Source organism: Notolabrus celidotus, chromosome 11, assembly GCF_009762535.1.
Source record: "Notolabrus celidotus isolate fNotCel1 chromosome 11, fNotCel1.pri, whole genome shotgun sequence".
Taxonomy (NCBI): domain Eukaryota; kingdom Metazoa; phylum Chordata; class Actinopteri; order Labriformes; family Labridae; genus Notolabrus; species Notolabrus celidotus.
Genome location: NC_048282.1, coordinates 33790609 through 33814740, shown reverse-complemented (window position 1 = coordinate 33814740; position 24132 = coordinate 33790609). Strand labels below are relative to the sequence as shown.

Below are 24132 nucleotides of genomic sequence, written 5' to 3'. Positions count from 1 at the left end.
GAATTTTATGAGCTGTAAATCATGTAAAGCTACGACAAAGCTATCAGAGGGACAATATAAAGCCTGAAAATGAGCATGAAAAGTCCTCTTTAACAGAACATGTGATACAGAAAACCATGCTTGTTGGTTTACAATGCTCTCCGTGGAGGTTGTAAACCATTACAGATGAACAGATGGTGGTAGGCAATAGAATTGTTACAATGTACAAGTATAATAACACAAAATGTCCTCAAAGTTGCTGCTTATTTTCATTCCAGCTCAAAAATTCACTTTAATTTAACCCAACAAGAATTGTCTGTGAAGGTTCTCAGTCATCCAGGTCATGGTAATCCAAAGCTTGATCCGTAAGGCAACTGGAGGAGAACATCGGAGGAGAGGTGAAACATCTTCAAGAACTCCTACCAGTCCAGCTGCCTTAAGGATCAAGCTTTGGGCCAACAAGAATTGGTATCTACAAATAGACAGATTAAATCAAATGTCAAAAGAAGGACAATTCCTGGGGCCAGCGCTTCTCAGGCTCCACCCCATGTCAGACACTTCAATTTGCCTTGAAAGCACTTCATCATAATGAGGATAATAAAGACTTCTGATGTACTTGATTGACTTGTTGTCTTTTTTTTCTTTTAGAGAGGAAAACGTCAAAACAAAGCAACACGACCGATGGTAAGTCTGTGTGGTTACTGTCTTCAAATGTGTTGCATAAAACACTAAATAAGCATCAAGATCTGAGCTACTCATGAGAGAAAATATAAGATTCTTAATATCTCAGCTCCTTTCAGAACAATATATGATCCAAGGAATGGGGTTACTCATTCAAAATGCCTATAGAACTACTTCTGATGTAGTATTTGTGTATTTTATGCACTGGAAACATCTTCTACATGTCCTAGAGTGTCATCAGTATCTCGACTGTAGTCCCCCCTCCTCTTTGCTGACTGTGAAGCGTTCCATGAAAACATACAGTAATTCAGTTTGTATATCACCAACCACAGGTCTCCTAAATATCGGTGAGCTTTAGAGCTGATGTGGCTCCACTTCTCTTGGGGACTGGGTAACGTGGCCTCTGCTGACCAGATCGGTCTCAGCAGGCGCCTGCGGTCCCCGAGTAAACAAGGGGAGGACAGAGACGCCATGCAGGGAACTGTTTTGTGTTGTTTGGGTGACTTGTTAGAGTAAAATATGCAGGGGGAAACCAAAGTGTGGGAAAAAGAAATGAGGAGTGTTATTTTTGTCAGACAGTTTCCACGGTTGTCTCTTAGAGTCAGGTATGATTGTTGGTGAAACGTAAGCTTTATGTTAAAGACAAAGATGGCACACACCCCAGGAGTTCTCCGCTGACAACCTGGTGATTCAATCATTGAGTCGAACCAATCACAGCCCATTCCCACAGCTCTGCCTCCACCTCTGTAGCTTGAAGCCCTTAGTCCAGTCTCAATACTCTGGGTTGTTTTTGCCGTAGCATGCAGCTTGGCTGAACCTGGGAGCATCCTAAGAGTGGGGCCATCAGCACCATGGATAACTCTATTTCCTTTCGGCAACATTGGTTAAATCTATGATGAGTGGCACTCAACTCCACTTATGTTTGGGGCTGATCCTTTTAGCAAACAAAACCACATTATTGACTGAAGTGGATCACAATGAGTTCTTGTCACTGATTATATTTGAATAGGATCAGTATCAGTTATGTGATTTATGAATGTTTCTGGTGTCATTAGCTGAAGGTCACAGACTACCATGTGAGGTGTAGAGTGGTGTCCCGCTATGCTGTAACCACGGTCCAGAGTTCAGTATGGAACCAGCTCCCCGTCACCAAAGAGGCTGCGTTTGAGGTGGACCTCCCCACCTCCGCCTTCATCTCCAACTTCACCATGTGAGTCACACATACAAAGCTTTATACCATTGTTTGCATGTGCTCATTCGTGTCTGTTTTACCATTTTACTTACACATGATTTGTAACATGCATAGGCCGTTTAAAACATGGATGTAACCTCAGTGATGTTACTAAGTTCTAAAGAGGCGTTATGAAGCCTAAAGATGGCGGTGACCATATTGGAAAATGTTGACTCCAACTACCTTTCTGCTAAGCTAGATCCCAGCAACTTTATGTTTAACTCTTAGGCTTAATATGATCAAAAGGGATGAGTTAGACTCATCAACCTCCATGCAGATCAAGAAATGTGTTATTCGCACCAGGTTCTACTGTAAAAGTTTGCATTTTAATCCAGTGGCAAACTCCAGTGTTAAAAAATGAAGCCAATGCTGAAGCACAAAATACTGCAGTTCCTTGAGTGTCCACTTGAGGCTGGCTCCAAAAGCCAAGAAACCTGCCTTAGGTTCCATGTTGAAATGCTCAACTTTAAACCTGTTTACTAATGGGTTCAAAAATCAGGAGTGTACAGGGTGTGAGCATTTTTATAATGCATCTCTCAAGATAGTTTCAAGGCTCAGAGTTGAATATAAGTTTGCAAGGTTAAGGGCGTGACTGAGTTAACTGACAGGTTTGTGTGAGGCTGAATGCCTGCCTCAACTCCACCTGTTTGCCTGGGTCTGGATTGATCAGAAGTTAGGTTGAGTCAGAAATTCATATAAGGCGACCGACCACCATCATTTGGCTTCATAAAGCCCCTTCAGGAACATATGGTTGAGAGCACTGAGACTACATCCATGGTTTATACAGTCTATGTTTTTAGACTTTATGAGGTTTTCCAAAGCAGAAACCTCTAGTGTTAAAAAATGAAGCCAACGGAGAAGTATAAAAAAGTGCAGTTCCTTGAGTGTCCACTTGAGGCAGGCACCAAAAGCCAAGAAACCTGCCTTAGGCTTCATTATAAATGCTCAACTTTAAACCTGTTTCCTGATGGGTTCAAAATAAGGAGTGTACAGGGTGTGACCATTTTTTATAATGCATCTCTCAAGATATTATCAAGGCTCTGAGTTGTACTGTACATGATTTTGCTAATCAGTGACTGAGTTAACGGACAGGTTTGTGCGTTTGAGCTGTTCATCTGTTTGCCTCTGCATAGATTGATCAAATATGGGGACCTACCACCATCATTTGGCTTCAGAAACCTATTTGTGTGCCAATGGAGAAGTGCAAAAAAACTGCAGTTCCTCAGGTGTCCACTTGAGGCTGGCTCCAAAGGCCAAAGAATCCCCATTAAGTCCCATGCTGGAGTGCCTAACTCCACAGTATGATTAAACATGTTTACTGCATGGATCAACAATTGGTTTTGGGTTTGTAGCTCATCCCTCTTTTCAAACACACTATAAGGGGTTGAATCCTTTTTAAGACATTAAGCATAGAGTAATGCTTTGATTAGCAGAATTAGGGGCGTGGCTGAACTGTTCCCTAGGCGGCGTACGGCCCAGCTCAACTCCATATGTGTCTGTTTCTAGGTTGAACAAAGGTTAGAGAGAGTCAGCCTTCGAAACATGGCAACTGCCACCGTTCAGCTTCAAAATCCCTCCTCAGAAACCACCGTCTCTGAGACTACTCTAGCGTTTGGAGCCAGCCTCTAGTGGACACTTGAGGAACTGCAGTTTTGTGCAGTTTCATATTGGCGTCATTCCTCACCAATGGAGTTTGCTGCTTTGTAAATGCATTAAAAGGTCAGGGGATGCGACCAATCATCGCCTCTTGCCTTGTCTTCAATCATAACTCCTTACAGCTAATGGAGACTTTTTCAGATTGCGGATCAAGCCTTCGCACCTACTTAGTCTGAAGTATTAAGGTTGGCAGGGAGATATTATTTCTCGCCTGTGAAATAATATCTTCCTGTCAAAGAGTCAAAGATGAAAATAAATAAAGGTGAAGGTCTTGGCAGAACCCAGAAATAAAACTTCAGAGGAACTATGTAAGGAACTTGAATTCCGGTCTGGAGGAGATGCATAATCTGATTACTAAGAGGCTTTCTGACCGCTCTCCTTGAAAAAAAAGCTAAATATAAACAAAATAAGTCAACAGTGCAGAGGCCAAACGCCGAGCCTGGAGCTGGATTTGGGAGCGGAAGCAGGTCAGGAGGAGGGGGAACCTGAGGGCACATGAATACCAGGCTTTGTGAATGGAAGTCAGGGAAGTGAATACAGAAAATGATGGGAGTTTGCCGAGTCCCCCTTTTTCTCCCCCGCACAGTTTACTGAGGCAGCCAGCCAGTTTAGATATGGCACACACACACAGACACACACACACACACACCCCTACATCCACTGTATGTATGCTCGCTCACATGGAGGTGGATGTCGATTTTTTAAGTACGTGTGAGTCTGGAGCTTGTACAGTTTTTTTCTACAACCATAATCCTTCACATCTCCTTTTCCTGGTCCGCCTTACACATCCACATTTTCACACGCACACTCAGAGCCGGTCCAGCCGTCTGCACATCACAAAATAGGGGGGGAAAAAAAAACCTGTGGCAAATGTGTCGTGCTAGTTGTTTAGCATTCCTGTATGTGAAACTAAGAGCTCTGTGTTCAGTGTGCAGGTCACCGATGTACAGCCATACCTCAACCCCCTCATCCAGCCGCACATATAAATACAAGAACCTCCATTTTTCCACTCCTGCCATTCTGCTCTGTTTCTCAAACAAGACCCGCTTCAGGCCTGTGGGTTTATTTTAGTTAGCCCTTGATGTTTTTTTCCCCTTTGGATATATGTTTGTTCAAAAGGACTTGACCTTAATTTAGCACCCTGTCATGTGACTACAGCAGGCACCAAAGTGGAGGAAGTGCTCAGTGTGAGTTGGACTTCACTTTCAAGCGTAGGTTTTGGTTGGGATTTTGCACCCAGCAGCACTCCCTCAGAGCGTCATCTGGGCGTGCAAGATCTCCGTTCATTAACGCTGTTTTCAGAGGGAAATTACTTTTTTCCATGCAAACCTGTTTATGACGCCACCTCCCCTTCTTCACATGGTATGAACTCTGCTGGTAAACAAGCGTGATGCACGCAAGAGAGGCAGCTTTGTGGAAATACAAGAAGCTCTAAATAAAGTCAATCGTGCTAAATACCTCAATGCAGGCCAGGCGTGTTTCTGAAATATAATCTGGCTACTGTGAGTCACACAGAGAGCTTTTTCTTCTTCCTCTTTTCTCTCCATCATCAGCACCTCCAACGGCAAGGTGTACGTGGCCCAGGTGAAGGAAAGAGCTGCCGCCAGGAAAATTTACGACGCTGCTAAGAAGCAAGGGAAAACAGCCGGACTCGTTGCTACCAAGTCAGTACGAGTCTGTTTCTCATTCTTCATGTTTTCCAACACTTAAACTAATAAACCAGATCCAGTTTGGCGACTCTTTCCTTCATTTAACTCTCCATGTTCCAGAGAAAGGGAGATAGAGAAGTTTCGTGTGGCGGTGAGTGTCCCCCCAGGAGCTCGGATGTTCTTCTCTCTGTCCTACGAGGAGCTGCTTCCTCGTCGACTCGGCCGCTACGAGCTCAGTCTGGGTCTGAGGCCCGGGCAGCCCGTGCAGAACCTCACCCTGGACGTCAGTATAACAGAGCGGACGAGCATCAGCTTCCTCAAAGTGCTTCCTCTCAAGACGAGCCGCCTGCTCTCCAACACGGCTCAAGGTCAAATCTGAAAGAGTTGCTGTAATCTCACCTGAAAAGAAAAGACTATACATCAACACTTTACTGGAGTTTAACCTCCTGTTACCTTCCTACAGGTGACACCGATGCCCCCGCCTCCACTCAGGTTGATCAGAGCGGTGGCTGTGCTCGAGTTCGCTACACTCCCTCTCTACAGCAGCAGAACAGCGTCTCCTCCAAAGGCCTGAATGCTGACTTCATCATTCAGTACGATGTGGACCTCAGAGACCTCATGGGAGAAGTCCAGGTCAGAGGAATCTTTTTGGATGTAGCTGGATATTAAAAGTCTTTCTTCCCAGCTTCTGTCCGCTTTAAGATGTGTCTTCACTCCTCTCTCAGGTGTACGATGGCTACTTTGTGCATTACTTTGCACCCAGAGGACTTCCTGTGGTTCCTAAGGATGTGATATTTGTCATTGACATCAGCGGCTCGATGATAGGCACCAAGATAAGACAGGTAACGTTGACAAACCTCATCGACCTGCAGTGCTGATAGGGGTGGGAATTGAAGATTTTATCAATGTCAATGCCATTGTCGATTCCGCTTATCAATCCAATTCCTTATCAATTCTCCTAACGATTCCTGAGTATTTTTTTGAGGGGGAAAAAAACATTTTATTTTTTACAAAATATATGTCTGCACAAGACTGAACATCAACATATTCAACTTGAACATACTGAACAATAGGTTCACCTCATTCTGGGCCACGTGAATCCAGACGTGGCCCTTCAAGCCTGGATGAAAAGACTTTGAATTTAGAGAGGAAAAACGCTTTTCCTCCAGGGGTCATCACAGATGTATTGTACTCACTCTCGGTGCCTCATTTTCGGCCACGTGAGTCAGGACGTGGCCCCTCGAGCCTGGAGGAAAAAACTTTGAATTTGGAGAGGAAAAACGCTTTTCCTTCAGGGGTCATCATGGAGGTATTGTACCCGCTCTCGGTGCCTCATTTTCGGCCTCGTGAGTCAGGACTTGGCCCCTGGAGCCTGGAGGAAAATACTTTGGAGAGGAAAAACGCTTTTCCTCTCCATGTTTCCTCATGGTTGAAGGAGTTCTGCGTTGCAGAGTGTGAGATGTAATGCAACATATCGCAACGTGCGTCGTGCTGGGAAATGAATCATTAAGAAGAATCGATAACATTTGAGGTGTACAATTCTGATGGAATTGATCAATTGGAACCGGTTCTAAGTCGGATCCGGTTTTCGATTCCCACCCCTAACTGCTGAGATGACAAAATGTTCTATTTTATCAACACATCATGTGGAATTTCTCTCCATAACTCTCCTCATTTCTGTCAGTAGACTAAACAAGCCATGGGCACCATCCTCGGGGACCTGAGAGAGGGAGACCACTTCAACATCATCACCTTCTCAGACCGGGTTCACACCTGGAAGAAAGGACGGACAGTGAGGGCGACTCGGCAGAACGTACGAGACGCCAAAGACTTTGTGAAGAGGATTATTGCAGAAGGATGTGAGTGTTAAGGCGGCGGCATCTTTCAGTTGTTTGCTCTCTTCCTCAAACACTGATAATTTTCCCTCTTTGTTCCAGGGACCAACATCAACGCCGCTCTGCTTTCTGCTGCCCAGCTCGTCAACCCATCATCCGCTCCCTCTTCCAACCACCTCCCGCCCCGTCGCGTCCCTCTGGTGATTTTCCTCACAGACGGGGAGGCGACCATCGGAGTGACCGCCGGTGACACCATCCTGAGCAACGCCAAGAAGGCTTTGGGCTCGGCCTCTCTGTTCGGCCTTGCCTTCGGCGACGACGCTGACTACCTCCTCCTGAAACGCCTGGCTCTGGATAACCGAGGCGTGGCTCGGATGGTGTACGAAGACGCAGACGCCGCCCTGCAGCTGAAGGGATTTTACGATGAAGTGGCGAGCCCTCTGCTGTCAGACGTCCAGCTCACGTACCTGGATGATCAGGCGTTTGATATCACCCGCTCTCTGTTTCCAAACTACTTCCAAGGATCTGAGCTGGTGGTCGCTGGGAAGGTTAAACCAGGAGTGAAGGATTTGAAGGTTTCCATGTCGGCCACTGATCTGAAGAAGCACGTCAAGCTGGAGAACAATGTTCTGATTTCTAATGCAGAGAGTAACAGCAGTGCAGACTCTCTCAACTGTTCAGGAGGTTTGGATGGAATCTCTAACTTCGTGCACCGTCTGTGGGCGTATTTCACCATTAAGGAGCTGCTCCTCGCCAAACTGAACGCCACGGACCCTGCAATGCAAAGGTTACTGGCTGAAAAAGCAACCAACCTATCCCTCAAATACAACTTTGTGACACCGGTTACATCTTTAGTCGTTGTTAAGCCGGATGAAGATGAAGCAGCTCAAAGTCCAACCACTACGAAACCCACAACCACCGCCGCTACACTCACAACGGCAACGACAGCCAAAACATCGGGCGCTGCAAAGAAGCTCGGCTCATCCACCAAACCTATGAAAACAAAACCACACCCTCCTCAGCCGCCTCCAAATACACCTTTAATGAAAAGAATCTTAACTTCAACAGTGAAAACAGCTACGTCAGCACCCAAGAAAACCACAACAACCCCAAGTCCCACCACAGTCAAAACCGCCCCTGCACCATTCGTGGGTAGAAAGCCAACACCTCCTCAGAATGAGTCTAAATCTGCCTCACCTCCTCCTCCTCCTCCTTCTGGTAAGATTCCCACCTTCCTCCTGAATGTGCTGAAAACAGCACCACCTCCTGCACCTGGAAAGGTCTCCACCCCCCAGCCTGGCACTTTCAAACCAATCACAACAGCCACTCAAATGTCATCATTCACCACCAGTCCTGCACCTACAGGGAGGACTGACCCTGCTACCCCGCCTGGGAAACCCCTCACGCCACAGCCCGGTCCGGTCAGAGTTCACATCTCCTCCTCCAGAGAGGCAGAAAACAGCACCACATCTGCTCCACCTGTCCCTCAGCCTGAAACCACCACACCGCCCGCTCTGCTCAGGCCGTCGTCCCCGCTCACCTCTCCCACCCCGGCTCCTCCTCCAGCTGTCGAAGACAACGACACAAACCTGGACACAGACGTGAGGATCGCCACCTTCGTGTCGGCCACGTTTGCCCCCATGCCCGGCGTCACGGACGGGCCAAGACCGTGGGAGGCAGCGGGGCTTCTGGGTAAGTGTTTTGGTGGTTGCTGACTGATGCAAACATGAAGGATGCAGACTTCAGGGTGTGTTTCTCTAATTGAATGTTCTTCGTCTCTCCACTAGATGTCTCTACTTTCATTCAGAGAAAAGGTAAAACTTTCTTTTCTCTTCATACTTCTGTGAAATATCATTTTGCAAGCTTGTAATTGGTTTAAATTAGCAGCTGTGTACTTCTCAGAAACCATGATAATCCACTCATGAAGCACACTACAGCTGAATCTAAATAAATCTCATGTCCTGTCTCTCGTAGATATCGATCTTGTGAAAGGTGAGTCCAACTTTCAGCGTTTCAAACTCCGTCATTCTCAGTAAAATCTTAATTCTAAGCAGATTTGGTCCTGTACTGTTTTAATATTTCGCTCCCATTTCCCAGATTATGATGCAACCTATGACTACGACTACGATCTGAACTATGATGCCTGTAAGTCTTTGATGCACATTAAACTCAATTCTGCTCTGTTGGTAGTTTTCAGACACTAAACTTGTCATGTCGTACCTTTTTTAGGGGACGATACTGCAGACACAGAATCATTCGGTGAGTCTGGAATAACAGTATTGTTATTGTAGAGGTAGTCCCTGTGTCAGCGTGCTGTCAGAGCTTTAAATGAGAGGTTCTGTCCTTTATCTAAATGTCTTGTGTTTTCAGAATCCTCGTCCAGATTGAGCACCGTGCGGGTCTTCTCCTCATCAGGTCAGAAACACAGAAAGTGTATTTATTTTCAGATGTTCAGATGTTGTAAATCTTTATTCTAATGTTTATTGTCTCTCTGTTTTAGTGGATGGAGATCCTCACTTTGTGCTCCAGCTGCCAAAGCTTCATCAGAGTCTGTGCTTCACTGTCGACGGACGAGCCAACGATGTTCTCAGACTGCTGGAGGATCCAGAGAGAGGTAAGCTCAGAAATAACACAACCTTCATTTAAGATCCTTTCTTCTTTCTTTCTTCTTTCTTTCTTTTCTTTCTTTCTTTCTTTCTTTCTTTCTTTCTTTCTTTCTTTCTTTCTTTCTTTCTTTCTTTCTTTCTTTCTTTCTTTCTTTCTTTCTCACTATTTAATTCCTCCTTTTTTCATTCTTTCATTATTTTTTATTTTATATATCGATTATTTTTTCTTTCTTTCTTACTCTTTTCATCCTCTCTTTTTTCATTCTTGCTTTTTAGTTATTTCTTTCTTTTTATTTCTTTCTCTCTCTTCCATTCCTTCAGTTTTTTCTTTCTTTCTTTCTTCCTTTCTTTCTTTCTTTCTTTCTTTCTTACTTTCTTCCTTTCTTTTATATATTTGATTCTTTTTTCTTTCATTCTTTCTTTTTTCATTCTGTCTTTTTTCTTTCTTTTTTGTTCTTTATTTCTTTTTCAATCTGTCTTCTTCTCTTTCTTGGTGTTTTTTTTCACTCTTTTATTTTTTCTTTCTTTCTTTCTTTCTTTCTTTCTTTCTTTCAGTCTTCCCTCTTTCAATTTTTCTTTGTTTTCTTTTATATATTTACTTTTTCTTTCTGTCTTTTATCTTTCTTTCATTTCTTTAAGTTCTTTCTTTGTCTATCTGTCTTACTTTTTGTTTCTTTCTTCTTCTCTTTCTTTTTTACTTATTCATCTCTTTCTTTCTTACTTTCTTTCTTTCTTTCTTTCTTACTATCTAATTCCTTCTTTTTTCTTTTATGTATTGATTATTTTTTCTATCTTCTTATGTTTTCATCCTGTTTTATTTCATTCTTCCTTTTTCTTTCTTTCTCTCTCTTTCAATCTTTCCTTTTTCTTTTGTTTGTTTTTCTTTCTTACTTTTTCATTCCTTCTTTTTCTCAAATTTTCTTTCTTTCTTTTATATATTTATTATTTTTGTCTTTCATTCTTACTTTTTTCATCTTGTCTTTTTTCTTTCTTTTTAGTTCTTTCTTTTTTTCTATCTGTCTTACTTGTTCTCTGTCTGCTGTTTTTTTCATTATTTATTTTTTCTTTCTATCATTCTTTCTTTCCCTCTTTCAGTCTTCTCTCTTTGAATCTTTCTCTTTTTTCTTTCTTTCATTCTTTCATTCCCTCTTTCAGTCTTCTCTCTTTGAATCTTTCTCTTTTTTCTTTTATATCTTTACTTTCTTTCTTACTTTTTTATTCTGTCTTTAATCTTTCTTTAATTTCTTTAAGTTCTTTCTGTTTCTATCAGTCTTACATTTTTTTCTTCCTTTCTTTCTTTTTTATATTGATTATTTTTGTCTTTCATTCTTACTTTTTTTCATCCTATCTTTTTTCTTCTCCTTAGTTCTTTCTTCTTACTTCATGTCTTTCTCCTTTCATGCTTTCTTTCATTTTTCTTCTTCTTTCTTAGTAATTCTTTCATTTTTTTCTTATAACTTTCTTTATTTCTTTATTCCTCTGTTTTTCTTTTTCACTGTATTTATTTCTCTCTCTCTCTCTCTCTCTCTCTCTCTCTCTCTCTCTCTCTCTATCTCTGTCTATCTCTGTCTCTTTTTTCTTTCTTTCTTTCTTTCTTTCTTTCTTTTGTTCTTTCTTTCTTTCTTTCTTTCTTCCTCTTTTTCTTTCTGTCTTTAAAATGCAGCCTCTTAACTCTCTTAACAAATCTCTGTTTCCTCCTGAAGGGCTCATTGTGGACGGACACCTCATGGGCGCTCCCTCCAAACACGGCGTTGAAGACAGATCCCGGACGTATTTCGACCAGCTCACCATTTCCTCGGCCACAGGCGGCTCGGGTGACATCATGATCACCCTCTCCCTGGACGCCGTGGTGGTGGAAGGGGAGGGGCGGGACATCCTCCCCATCACTCAGCAGGGATCGGTGACGAGGCAGGGTGTGACGGTTACTGTGGACAACCATCGGAGCTGCTGGATCGAGCTGGCCAGGGATTTGCGCTTCCTGGTCCTTTTCCACCACTACAAACACCCCAGCTACCTGCAGATGGCTCACCTGGGATTCTACATCACCAACGGACGGGGGCTGTCTGCTTCAACACAAGGATTACTGGGTATGAACACATCAGGTCATGAGTTTCTGCTCTGTTTTAAGTAGACTTCTTATGTTTTTTTTATGTCAGTATTCAGACGATGTAGTGTCATGCAGTTAGATGTCACTTTGTACTCTTCCCTCGCTGTGTCTTCACACCCTTTTCCCTAAGCAGCAGAAAGGTCAGACAGTTCCAGTCGGGTCACTGAGACTCTCTTCATGAGCACATTTTGAGAAATCAGTGATATGGAGTTTTTCTTGTGACCCTAATCCACCTGCAGTTCTCTCCTTCCAAAGGGGGTCATGGTTCAGCAGATTCACTCACTTAACTTCCTCCACTCTGTTTCCTCTGTCTGCCTACAGGCCAGTTCCAGCACGCTGACCTGAGTGTTACTGCAGTAAAGGATCATCATGAGGGAGTTGCTCGCAGAGATAACACCTCAGCCCGGGGGATCCTGAGATGGGGTCCAGAGCACATGGCAGTCACTTTACAAGACAAGGTGCTGAAAGACTCGGTGCAGAAACGCCACACAGGCAAGTGTTGGGTTGTTCCCAAAGCAGAGGTAGAGAGACTCCTGGGTCACCCGTACGAGAGCTACGTGGTGGATCATGTGTAACTCTAACCGGGGAGGCTCCACCCTGCTGCACGGCTCAGGTCACAGCAGGTATCATGGCGGGTTAACGGACAAAAGAGGAGCAAAAAGCGGGACTCTGCGGTGCTGAAATGTTGCTTTAATAATCTGTAGAGGAGAGCGGTTACAGAGAGGACAGAGGGAGACACAGCTGAGACGTTTGTTCAACAGATACAGTGACGGACTGAATGATGGTGCTGTTCTCCTTCTTTGAATTTGAATCGAATTCAAGCTCCGTGTTTCTGTGTCTGTGACAGAGACGCAATGTTCTCCATGTTGCATGGCAACAAAAGTCTGTTTGTGCTGCAGCAGAAAAAGAAGCACACACTCTCTCTCCTCCTAACTTCAGAGATATTTATCAGATTATTCTTAAACTTCATCCTGAGAGGGTCAGATTCTTGTACTTCAGAATCAAGTGTAATTATTAAAGCTGTACCGGTTCTGTAAGTTGTATTTTTGAAGTGTATATAAAATATTATTGTATGTATGTGTAGATACTCCTCCAACAAAAGGTTCCTCGCCTGGATATAAGACTGTTAAAGCAAGAAAACAAACCAAAACCTTCCAGGTTTGCCATGTGCTTTTTATTTTTCTATCATTTCATTCATAGTTTAATTCATTTTATTTGTTACACAAGACATTAGGCATTGTTCACATACTAGTGATCAAACAAGGACAGTAAGTTTTCTACTACTCAGCCTATTTCTTTTGTCAAATTCAAGGGATATCGTCAATAATAGTGGTTTCCAAAGGCCCAAAGTGGATGGAAATTAAAACAGTACAACCACACATGAGGCTTTTGTTTTCAATAAATAAAAAAAGAGCGTACAGTTTCTGATGCTGAGGAAGGGCAAGGGGGGGGAGGGAGGGCTTCAAATATATCTATGTTAAAGAGTAAACAGTATTCCAGTTTTTATCAGATATCATGTTTCCAGAATGAAAAGCACACACGATGTTGAAAGACGCACAGTGTGAGAACTGGAGTGAACACACAGCTGTAGAGATTCTGATTCAGCTCCGTGACTGTCTGCTGCTGCTGCTGCTGCTGCTGCTGCTGCTATCCTTCCTTCAAAACCTGTTTCTTAGGAATGCTATTAATCATATTAAACCGTGATGCAGCACCGGTGTGATCACTGAAATAAGAAGAACGAAACACAAGACACAGCAACAACAACAACAAAAAAACAAACAAACAGACAAACAAATCCGGCGTGCATCACTTTTTAAAATCCGATTCATCACCAGAACATAAAAGCATAGCATATTCAGCGTTTGACACAAACCTTTCCACGATACGTCGGTGAAATTAAAATAAATAGATTAGAACAGTAAGACGTGTCAGCACCCAAACACACAGCGTGATCTGTTTAGAGCTGTTAGGGGGATTCATCGTGGAGGATGAAGTGAGAGCTTTTAGAGCGTCTCAGTGGTTTGTCTGTGATGTGAGAGCCACAGATCAATCTGGCTGAGAGAGTGAGTGTGTGCACTGCAGAGATGCCTCAGGCTCAGGTGTGCAACAAGCCCTGATAGAAGACGATAGAAAACGATAACCTTCGATGTAGTGATCGGTCCGATCTGCAGAGCGACACGCCTCCTAACTTCATTTCGTCAGCAAGCTTTGCCAATACCAGCGTGACTATTTTTGGCACAAGACTGACTTAACTCCAAACGGTTTCATAAAGTGAAGCAGTCAAATTTAACTTCTGAATCAGACCCCCAAATTAAGGCTTAAACCAAATGGTTCATTCTAGTGGGGCAATTGTGGCTTCATGTCTCCGCTATGCTACAAAGTCTTTTTAGAGTTATGGGAGCATCCAGCTTTTTCCCTCCTATGTAACTACAGTATTCTCACAGGATTACGTCCCTAGTGGAATGACTCATCTAAACGACGTACACAACACGCAACCTGGTGCTTCTTCCACTATCAGCTGAAATTTCAGTCTTCATCCTTCAACTTTCCGAACATCCACACATACTCCTTACTCCTCGCAATCTCAACACAGCAGATTTATCCTTCATCTCAGTTTCTGTTTTCCAAATCTTCAAGAATACTTTGTAGAAATCCTTCTCCCTCCCTTGCCTCCTTCGGCTCCCGTCGTTCCCTTTTTTCTTTTTTTTTCATTTAAACTCGAAGACCACAGTTCCAACCTCAAATCTGTAAACTTCATAACTTCAGCCAGTGAAATGTGCACCAAATATATAGAAATAAAACTCTTCAATAATTTAAAATGTTAGAACGTAAACTATTCAAATTCAAAAAACTGACATCACAAAACAGAGATGAACGAAGGAACGGCTTTTTAGGAAGGGGGAGTAAGGGTGACGGATATTAGCCACTGGTTAGCTTGCCTGCTAGCACGGTAGGGGGGTAAGGGGGGGGACACAACAGCATTGCAAAGTGAGCACTATCAGTTGACAGAACAGCCCATTTATATGTAATTATTCATCACATTTTGATTTTTTTTTTTTGCCCGACCAACAGATTTTTGCCAAAAGGAGCGACGTCTCTTTTGAAGTAACACAGGTAAAAGACCAAGAAAGAGAAAAGTGAAAGCAGGGTTGACAGGAGCGATGCGTGGAATGGTCCAGCCTTCATACCGCAGTGTCGTTAGAGTCTATGTACAAATACTACTGTGTGTAAAAGATGCATGCATGTACACTGGAGGTGACCCTCCCAGAGGATTCTACACTACGCCATTACAGATATCTCTCACGTCAGAGCGCACACATCAAACCTCTCAGCCTTCAGCCTCTTATCCATCCAGCCAACCTCTGATATGAAGAGAAAGACGTTACAGAAAGAATGAAATGCTTCCAAAAATCGCCAACAACAAGTAATAAATTCACCTCTAATGAGAATAGTTACGACATGATTATACTGTAAGTTCTACGATGGAATGAAAGACCATATCAACCCTGCTTTTCAGTGACAGAGATAAGGAGTGTGAGTATTTGAACAGTGTGTATGTGTGTGTGTTTGTGAGTGTTTGAATCAAGAGAGAGAGGGACGTAAGGAAAAGGAGGCAAACGGCTGAGAGCAGGCAGAGCCGCACACGCTCACACTCCTCCCACCCAATTTCTCTACAGCACTGCTGAAGCAGGCCTGGCTGGCTTTCCGCCGCACGCTCTGCCGCCTCTTGTTGCCCCTTATTAGCCCCGCCTCCTCTCCCTGTCCCCGCCCTCTCTCTGGGAAACCCCCTCGACTCTCTCAGCTCACTGCTCATCCTCCCCAAACACATCGTTCTGTTTGCGTTTCATGTTCTCAAAGTCAAAGTCGCTCCCGGTCATACGTTTGTAGATGTCCTTGATGTCGTTGCAGGTGGTCTCGAAGTGGGTGGTGGCATCGTAGGTCCTCGAGGCGAAGACCTGAGGAGCAGAGAACAACGGGACTGAGGGTCTGCAGGTGAGCTAAACGCTGACAACAGCATGCTTACAAAGCTGCAGGTACAGTTTGAAGTTCAACCCAATATGCTCAGTTTGACCCTGATAGTTCTCCACCTAACCCAGGGGCTTCAAACTCATTTCAGTTCAGGGGCCACATGCAGCCAAAGTTGATCTGAAGTGGGCCGGACCAGTTAAATCAAAACATAATAACCTATAAATAACAACTACTCTAAATGTTTCCCTTTGTTTTAGTGCAAAAGTCCATTCTGAAAATGTTCACATTTAATGAACTATCTTTCTACAAAAACAGCTGTTGTATTTTTCTCCATGATGAGTCTCATAGTGGGGCTGAATGTTTTACTCTTTAAGCTCTGAAACCTGCTGCAGACACACCAAACACACAGGTTACCCATTCACCTGACACACTGAGTGTAATGTTTACTGCAAAAGAACAGATAGATTATAATAATGCAGGAGGTAAAGTTGATTATTTTGGACCCCTCAGCTCCAGCATGAGCAGTCTGCTTGCTGGACAGTGTTGTATGAAGGGGTGTAGTGCTAGTGCTAGTAGTGATGGAGCGCACCTATGACTCATGCATGTATGGTAAGCATACGCACGATATGAGGCTCCTTTTTTCCAAAAAGGGGGATCCACCGCTCCTGCTGTTACAAGTTTACATATATGGAATCTTTAGGTGTTGATTGGATCGTGAAGTGCTCAAAAAAGTTTATGAATTTCCACCAGATTATGCAAACTGCAAATATTCTCCCAGAGCGCCGTTCAGGTGCGCTCCATCAGACCCCCAGAGGGCAAATCTGAAATAGCAGTTCCTTTTATTGAACAATTGCAGTTCATGTCTTCTCTGTCATTTTTTCACTTTGGGAAGTCGTCCACGGGCCGGATTGGAACCTCTGGTGGGCCGGTTTTGGCCTGCAGGCCGTATGTTTGACACCCCTGACCTAACCAGCTAACCAGCTAACAAGCTAACCAGCTAAACAAGCTAACCAGGCCCTCCTGTGGTCTCATCAGTAAGCCCTTCTAGGACAGTTAACAGCATGTGTACTCTTTGTTGTATTCCAAACAACAACCTTTGCCTAAATTGAACCAGGAAGTTCTGATTCCTTAACCGAGCCACAGCTGATTCACAAGGCTCACTGTGACTACTCTGTAATTCAAGAGCTGCGTGACTCTGGTTAAATATTAAGTCAAGACACTCACAGGATGGGGAGTTAAAATGTTGCTAGATTTATGAGCATTAAACTCTCTTACTCAGCCCAGGAGTCGTGCAGCAAGCACACTTGTTAGAGCAAGAGTTCCCAAAAAAACAATTTGAAAATTGTCTGCAAATTAAACCAGATTATAACCTCAGAAACTGCTCTAACTAAAAAAACAGTGAGTCATGTTAACGAAGGAAGCAATTAAAACGATTGGTGGAGGTGAAGCAGAAGGTGAGACATGACTCATCATAATTTCTTATGTACTTTGTAGAGTCACCGTCGGAAGTCCTTTTAAAACGTTGCATGTTGTGTGAGCAGCGTGAACTGTGAGCTGTGTTTTATATTTAGCCTTGTCGTGCCCCCAGTTTTGAAATCACATGACATGATGTAAAATCATCTAAAAATGTATTAATCTAATGGTTTCATGATGTCGGGATTAAACTCTCTTACCTGGCTCTCAGTTCCATCATCTGTGGGCTCATAAAGGTCACTAATAGCCACAAACCTGTCGAACAGAAACAACACGACTCCATTAACTCAACACAGTTGCTTTAAATACTGCATTATGTCACCGTAATGATAAGTTATACAAGTGAGCTAAATGCTAGAGGAAGTTCTGACTTTTGATCGATGGGCTCCAGCAGCTCCAGGGCCGGCTCGATCTCGCTCTCAGGTTGGGCGGTTTCCACTGTGGTGCTGACGATGGCGATGTATTTGCCCTGGGCCGCCACATTGTGTGCATAGGAGATCATGCACACGTAGATGTCTGGAGAAGAAGGTGAAGAAGAGGATGAAGTCAAGTCAAGTGCAAAAAAGGCCCTTTAACCTGCAGTACTTCTAATGGCCAGCAGGGGGACCGCCAAATAAGGAACCTAATCCATTTTGAGTTCATGCTCTCTTCCCCTTCTTTGAGCCTTCTTCCATATGATATGTTCATATCATAACTTAGTCCAAATAAGGGTTAATCATACACTAAAGCAGGGAGGTTTATGACCCATTGAAAGGCCATTAAATGTCAAGGTGACCTCTCATTCAGGGAAGAGAAGGAGCAATGCATATCCTCCCTCTCTTCAGAGCATGCTCACATCTGACTCCATAGAAAAAAAAGATGTAGATGAACAAAATAAAACCTTCAGTTTGATCATCTACAACCCAACAGGGGACTTATTGTCCACTTCATGTAGTGTCTAAACTGAAAAGCTGTAACTATAGTTTATTTTTTTGACCACTAGGGGCAGCAGAAACATGCTGATGCAACACCATATTTGCCAAAAGTTATTAAAGCAAAAAGGGAAGCAAACGTCTTTTAGGAACCAGCAGACAGAGAGCAACAATATCTGTTCTCTCCTGTTTGTGGTCTCGTTTGCTGTCAAATGTTCTTCTTTCTTTTACAGCTTCTTGTGAACTTTCAAGAGCCGTTCCTCTTACAGAATAAAAGTCTAGCTCAGGAGAGCTGTGAGAGTTTTGGGTCAAATCACCAAAACAAAGACCTTACAGGCTATAAAAACTCCAAAGCTATAGAGAACTGCTGAGTCAGGTGACTTTTTTTTTTATTATTGTGAGAGACCCTCTCTACATACGACCAGTCATGAGATCCATTGTTACCATAAGAGGATTAGTTATAGCTGGTTTAGGAATTCTGAAATATGCTTAAATATTCAGTGTTCGATATTTTCTGTGCTGTACGATCATGATCCAGGTTCATGGTCTGTAATCGGTCTAACTGCAGCAGGATGTTAAAGCTAAACTCTGTCACAGATCTGATCACGGTGACGGTGTGATCCTCACCTGAGTTGCGGTTAACCTGGTTCTGAGGAATGATGATCTGGCAGGAGTTTGCGTCGTTGGTGTTTTTGATGGGGTGGCTGAGGATGCAGATCACACGGATAACCTGACCCGCCTTACGGCTGCGTTCTGCGATGTAGCTGGGGTCACAGATCAGCTGCTTACAGCGAGCCACCTGCAGGAGGAAGGAGAAAGATGCACAGATTCAAGTTTATGGTTGTTGTTGTTTTTTCCTGTTATTTATGACTATACTTATTCTTTCAGGGCGCCAGTTAGGCCTCGTAGTTAAATTGCACCTCATGCACAGAGGCTATAATCCTGGAAGTGTCAACCTCGCCTTTTGCAGCATGCAACCTCACTCTCTCCTCCCTGCTTCTTGCTCTATTCATGATCCTATCTCTCAATAAATGCATGACAAGCCCAACAAATAATCTAAAAGAGAAAGAAGCTTTTAATACCTTCATATTAACTAGAAAACAAAGCTATAAACCAAACAAACATGAGGAGGAAGGAAAAGCCCCATAAAATATTTTAAACGATGAAGCATCTGCACACAAATTCACTCACAGTATTTGCAAACACATGTTTAAATTCTGCCTGACAGTGCCATATCTGACATGTTACATCTCTAGTATCATGAAGGCTCCTCTTTTAGTTAATAGTTCTTCTTTAAGATGCTTTTTGGGGCCTTTTATTTGACAGGACAGCTGAGGAGAGACAGGAAATGTGGGGTGTAGAGTGCAGCTTGAGACATGCAGGGAAGGATTGAGGGCGGGAGCTTAACCAACGCTCCAATCAATGCTCTCCATCTTAGTTTAAATTAAATATGTCAATTTGTTTTCGTTTGTCATGAACAATGAAACAGCACGGCCGTACCTCGCCCTCAGACTTCACTCCAACCACATGACCGTCCTCCATCACGATCTCATCCACGGGTTTGTTCAGCATGTAGGTCCCGCCGTAGATGGCACTCAATCTAAAAACCAGAAGTGATTAAAACTGTTGCAACACGGAGCAGGTTTGCACTTTAAAAGGATTTAAAGGATGCTTTGATTTAACTCTTTTAAATAGAGTGTGATGAATCACCTGGCAAATCCCTGGGGCAGCTCTCCCAGACCATACAGGGGGTAGAGGTAGGGACTCTTCCCGTACCGTGCCAGTGATTCACTGTACAGCTTGATACGATTGATGGTGTCCAAACAGGGGACATCAAGATAGCTGCAGGGGAGGGGAAACAACAGTGAATAAGAAAAACACAGAAGTGAAAGCATAACTGCTGTTACACAAATAATCAGAGCCAGAAATGTCCCCAAGTCAACTCAAAGTTCAGTGAAAAGAAAGAGAAACACTCATTTCGAAGGGATCCACGACAGCCAGCTGGGTTTTATAGCAGAAGTTAGACTTCTCATGCATAATTAAGATCTCATAATGATCTAATATCTTCAAGATCATGTGTAAAAAGCCGTGCATGAATCAGATCTCAGATGAATAATGGGTGTCCTTGTTGACACAGTGCTCCTGTTCTTACTCGTCTGTCCTGTAGAGGGCCAGGGCGTGGCCGGTGAAATCAATCACATCCTGGCCGAGGTCAAACTTCTTGTAAACGTCTCTCATCGTTGTGGTTTTGGGGTCCAGCCCCTCGAAAGTCTTGGGGTCATTCTCGTCAAAGTTGGCCACAAAGACTAAGAACTTCCTAAACCTCCTCTTCTCAAACATCCCCATCAGATCTGGAATCACAAACAACAGATTTCAACCCGTCATGATCACTTCACTGTTACGTAATCTGCTCATTAACCGTGGTGGTGTTCATGAGAGAGGCTTACTTGAAGCTAGTGCCTCGGTCTCGGTGGACGGCACCTTGTAGATCTTTCCTCCTTTGTACACAAAGCTTCCCTCTACTACTTTAAAGTCCAGGTACCGCGTCACCTCTGTGTATAGCAGCATCTTCACAAGCTGACCTGTAAGCACACAAACACGAGACGTCTCATTGTTTTCATCAGGCTTTTATGACTTCAACTTTGCACCTTGATTTCCCCTGTGAATGATTAATTAACTCCTTATTTCTTGTTATTATCATGACTTCTAATCATGTGCTATTTCTCTTCTTATCTCCTGCTTTTTAAAAGTGAATATTCTCTCAGCATTATATATTTTATCTGCTCATAAAACTTTCCTCTGCAGTCAGATTTCTGAATGCACCTCTGGTTTTATGCTTCCTTACAGAAGTTTTATCCTTTTATTAAGACCACTGTTTCTCTTCAGGGTTCTTTTTAGATCTCATATAATATTTCAGCCTCTATGGTTGCTCTTAAATTTTGCTGTGCTTTATTTTTGTCCCACATGTGCAAGCTTTTAAAAACCAATCGCCCCTAGAGGGATTGATAAAGCTGTTTGACTTAAACTGAGTTGCACAGTATGTGATGTTTTATTTCAAGGGCTTTAATAAGTGCAATGCAACTGACCGTTGGCCATGAGGAACTTGGGGATGAGGTCCACGTTCCAGTCTCTTCCTCTGCCCATGGCCTCAGATGGGCTTTCTGAAATATTGAAGCGCTTGAACAGCTGTAGGAAAAAAAAAAGACACACAGTGATTGTGAGGCTGAAACCTTTGAAGCTGCAGCATTACAAAGCATAATGCCCTGAAGAAAGAACGACAATAAAAACACAGCATCTGCTCAAGCACAATGGTAGTGGAAGTAAAACGAGATGTACTGAGGGATATAAAATATATTGATTGACTTTATAGATCCCAGGAGCTCTTTACCTCCTCCAGAGGGGTGATGGATGAGCTCTCGCCACCATAGTAGGGGTTCCTGTCCATGTGCAGAACCTTCTTCCCATTCACAGACATGATGCCGGACAGAATGCATTCCTTCATGAAACAAACAAACATTAATATCAACAGCTGTGGAAATCAATGGCATCAAATAAAAGTGACTGAGGAAGGAGGGAAGTCAGATTGTGGAATGCTTGCCCTGACCACCTGAGATCACCACAGACTACTGACTCTTTTAAAAGGGGACTAAAAACGCTCTTATTTCAGAGGGCTTTTCCCTAGTTTTTATTTCCCTGGTTTTATCCCTAGTTTTTATCTGACCTTCCACAGTGCTTTTAACAAGTGTCTGCATTTTACTGTTTGTTTTTTAACCCTGATTTTATTCTTACTGCCCTTTAATATGCCCTGTAGCACTTTGAGATTTGCTCCAAATGTAAAGTGCATGATAAATAAAATTAATTATTATTATTATCAAGAGGCGTAAACGCAAATTGAGAGATTTTGACAGGAGGCTGCGGGAGGACAGGAGGAAGGGTGTGCGCATGCGCAACTAGATGGTTCCACAGATGTATCTCCTGTTATAATAATAATAATAACAATATTTAATAAGTGCATTATGAAGAGCTCTGATATCAATATGTCGTGACATATAAGAATGGATCCCCTCTGATGGATAAATAAATGGTTACTTGTTACAAAAACTACAAAAATGTCCACTTTTATTCATGAGAAAACATTTCTTAATAGTGCATAAATCCTGCCGCATAGGGTGTGATAACTGAGGAGAGAGAGCAGCAGCAGCAGCAGCAGCAGCAGGGAAAGGCTCAGTCATTTAATAAACCCGTGCTCAGGCCTGCGCAGACCTCGGGATGAAGGCCTGTCTATGCAAAGAGGACCATGACACACTAGGGTTACGCCTAAAAGATGCTACAGGGTGTAACACAACACTGACCCAGCTGTCAGGATCAGAAAAGCCTGCTGGAGCTGTGTTTGTTTGCCCTCGATGCACACACTCATTCACTGTTTGCTCAGGAACATATTTAAAGCGCATGTCTTGTTAAAAATGTTCCCATGTTCCAGGCTCACAGGGATGCAGGAGAAGGAGGCTTTCACTTCTGGGCTAGGATACACAGGGAAGCAGGCCCTGCACAAGTCTGCGTAAAATAACCACTTGGAAATTAATCCTTTTTTGTGTTTCCTTCCGTGCAAGAGAAATGAAGCTGCACTACTTACTGTGAGTCCGGTGCCCAAAACGATCACATCATATTCCTCATCCATGTTGTATCACCGCCTCTCCCGTCTCGCCCTCTTTTTGCCTCAAGAAATGAAGGGGACTGAAGGAAATTACGCAAAGTGAGTCCACAACAAGCGGGGATCCCTTTCTCTGCCCGGGGTGCTTCTAATGGCTCGTTCAAAGTGAAGTCTTATTTATGAATCATTAGGCTTTAATGACCAATGGAATAAACTGTCCACACTGTCACCGGCGAGGACGACCAAAGATGGCCCTGTGTGTGGAGCACTCTAGAACAGTCTAAGTGCGCGTCGGGAAGTAGTGCGCATCCGCCTTCTCTTTCCCCATCCTGACACACAATGGACTCAAACTGGAGAGCCTGCGTGTATGGGGGTCCGTTTGTGCCAAAAATATGTCGTCATGTGCACTGTCAATTTCAATTCAATTTTTCAATTCAAATTTGCTTTATTGGCATGAACAACGAGATGTTTTTTTATTTTTATTTATTTAACCTTTATTTAAAGCTGGGGTTGGCAGTCTCGGAAAACTAGCATGAATTTGAATGTAGCATTTCCTCAGGACTCCGTTTAACCCCTCCCCTCCTCCCTCAGAGCTCCTCCAAAACGACGCCCCCCCCGCTCACATGCACGGGCACCGCTGACTTGCGACCATATGATGGTGACTGATTCAAAACCGGTCCTCACCAAAACATTATCATAGTGAAAGTTAAAAACACAAATAAATATGGTTGCTGTTAGTACTCACAACTGTCATGCTAGCATTATACAGTTGTACCGGTGACACGATATCAGGAGAAAAGTTATAACAATGGGTAAGAAGGTCGCTGTCACTAGTTTCTTTCTGACCCTGAGAGAAGCAGGTTCTGTTTCTAAAAAAGAACCCAAGCTTCACACGAAGTTTAGTACGAAAATTATTAATATGGGCAATGTTATTGCCAAAGCACATAAATTCATACAGTACATTATATATATTCACAACACACTACACTCACCATATATACATTAATCACACACCATATTCATTACATATTATATTCATCACATACATATCAACCATTTATTACATATTTTATACGCATTAATGAACGATGGTGTCACCTATACAGCGTATCTCAATGTCCTCACCCGATGCGGCGCGCTCACAAAACCTCCACCCAAAATCAAACCCCATGGGATGGTGCGTCCCTCAGGCTGTGACAGGCAGACACATATTTAGCAGCCAGAGGAGCTGCTGACCCTTCCCCCAGGAGAACTGACAGTTTCTCTTCTGGGGTTAATGTTGGGAAGTTTGGTAACATATTAGTAATTTCCCTGTAGTGGGAATCTCTTAGTAAAGAGAACTTGCTGCAGTGGAGGAGGAAGTGCATCTCTGTCTCTATGTCCC

General features: G+C 43.3%; 2 protein-coding genes across 2 annotated transcripts; one reads left to right on the top strand and one right to left on the bottom strand.

The window, feature by feature from the left end:
• The first annotated feature begins 636 nt into the window (after nt 1-636).
• itih6 (inter-alpha-trypsin inhibitor heavy chain family member 6) lies at nt 637-13123 on the top strand. Its single transcript, XM_034694979.1, has 16 exons — nt 637-663; nt 1716-1870; nt 5101-5211; nt 5317-5564; nt 5660-5829; nt 5922-6038; nt 6884-7055; nt 7134-8723; nt 8819-8845; nt 9006-9023; nt 9129-9176; nt 9261-9290; nt 9402-9446; nt 9532-9645; nt 11341-11724; nt 12066-13123. Exons 1-16 carry the CDS (start codon nt 661-663, stop codon nt 12317-12319), a joined length of 3486 nt encoding a protein of 1161 aa, XP_034550870.1. The 5' UTR covers nt 637-660; the 3' UTR covers nt 12320-13123.
• gdi1 (GDP dissociation inhibitor 1) lies at nt 12897-23038 on the bottom strand. The gene is made up of 11 exons (XM_034694999.1): nt 22731-23038; nt 21486-21593; nt 21184-21283; nt 20545-20679; nt 20250-20448; nt 19808-19939; nt 19598-19697; nt 18725-18896; nt 17558-17702; nt 17387-17441; nt 12897-15700 (listed from the first exon to the last, which is right to left on the bottom strand). The coding sequence occupies exons 1-11, from the start codon at nt 22773-22775 to the stop codon at nt 15548-15550; spliced, it is 1344 nt and encodes a 447-aa protein (XP_034550890.1). The 5' UTR covers nt 22776-23038; the 3' UTR covers nt 12897-15547.
• Nucleotides 23039-24132: the final 1094 nt, after the last annotated feature.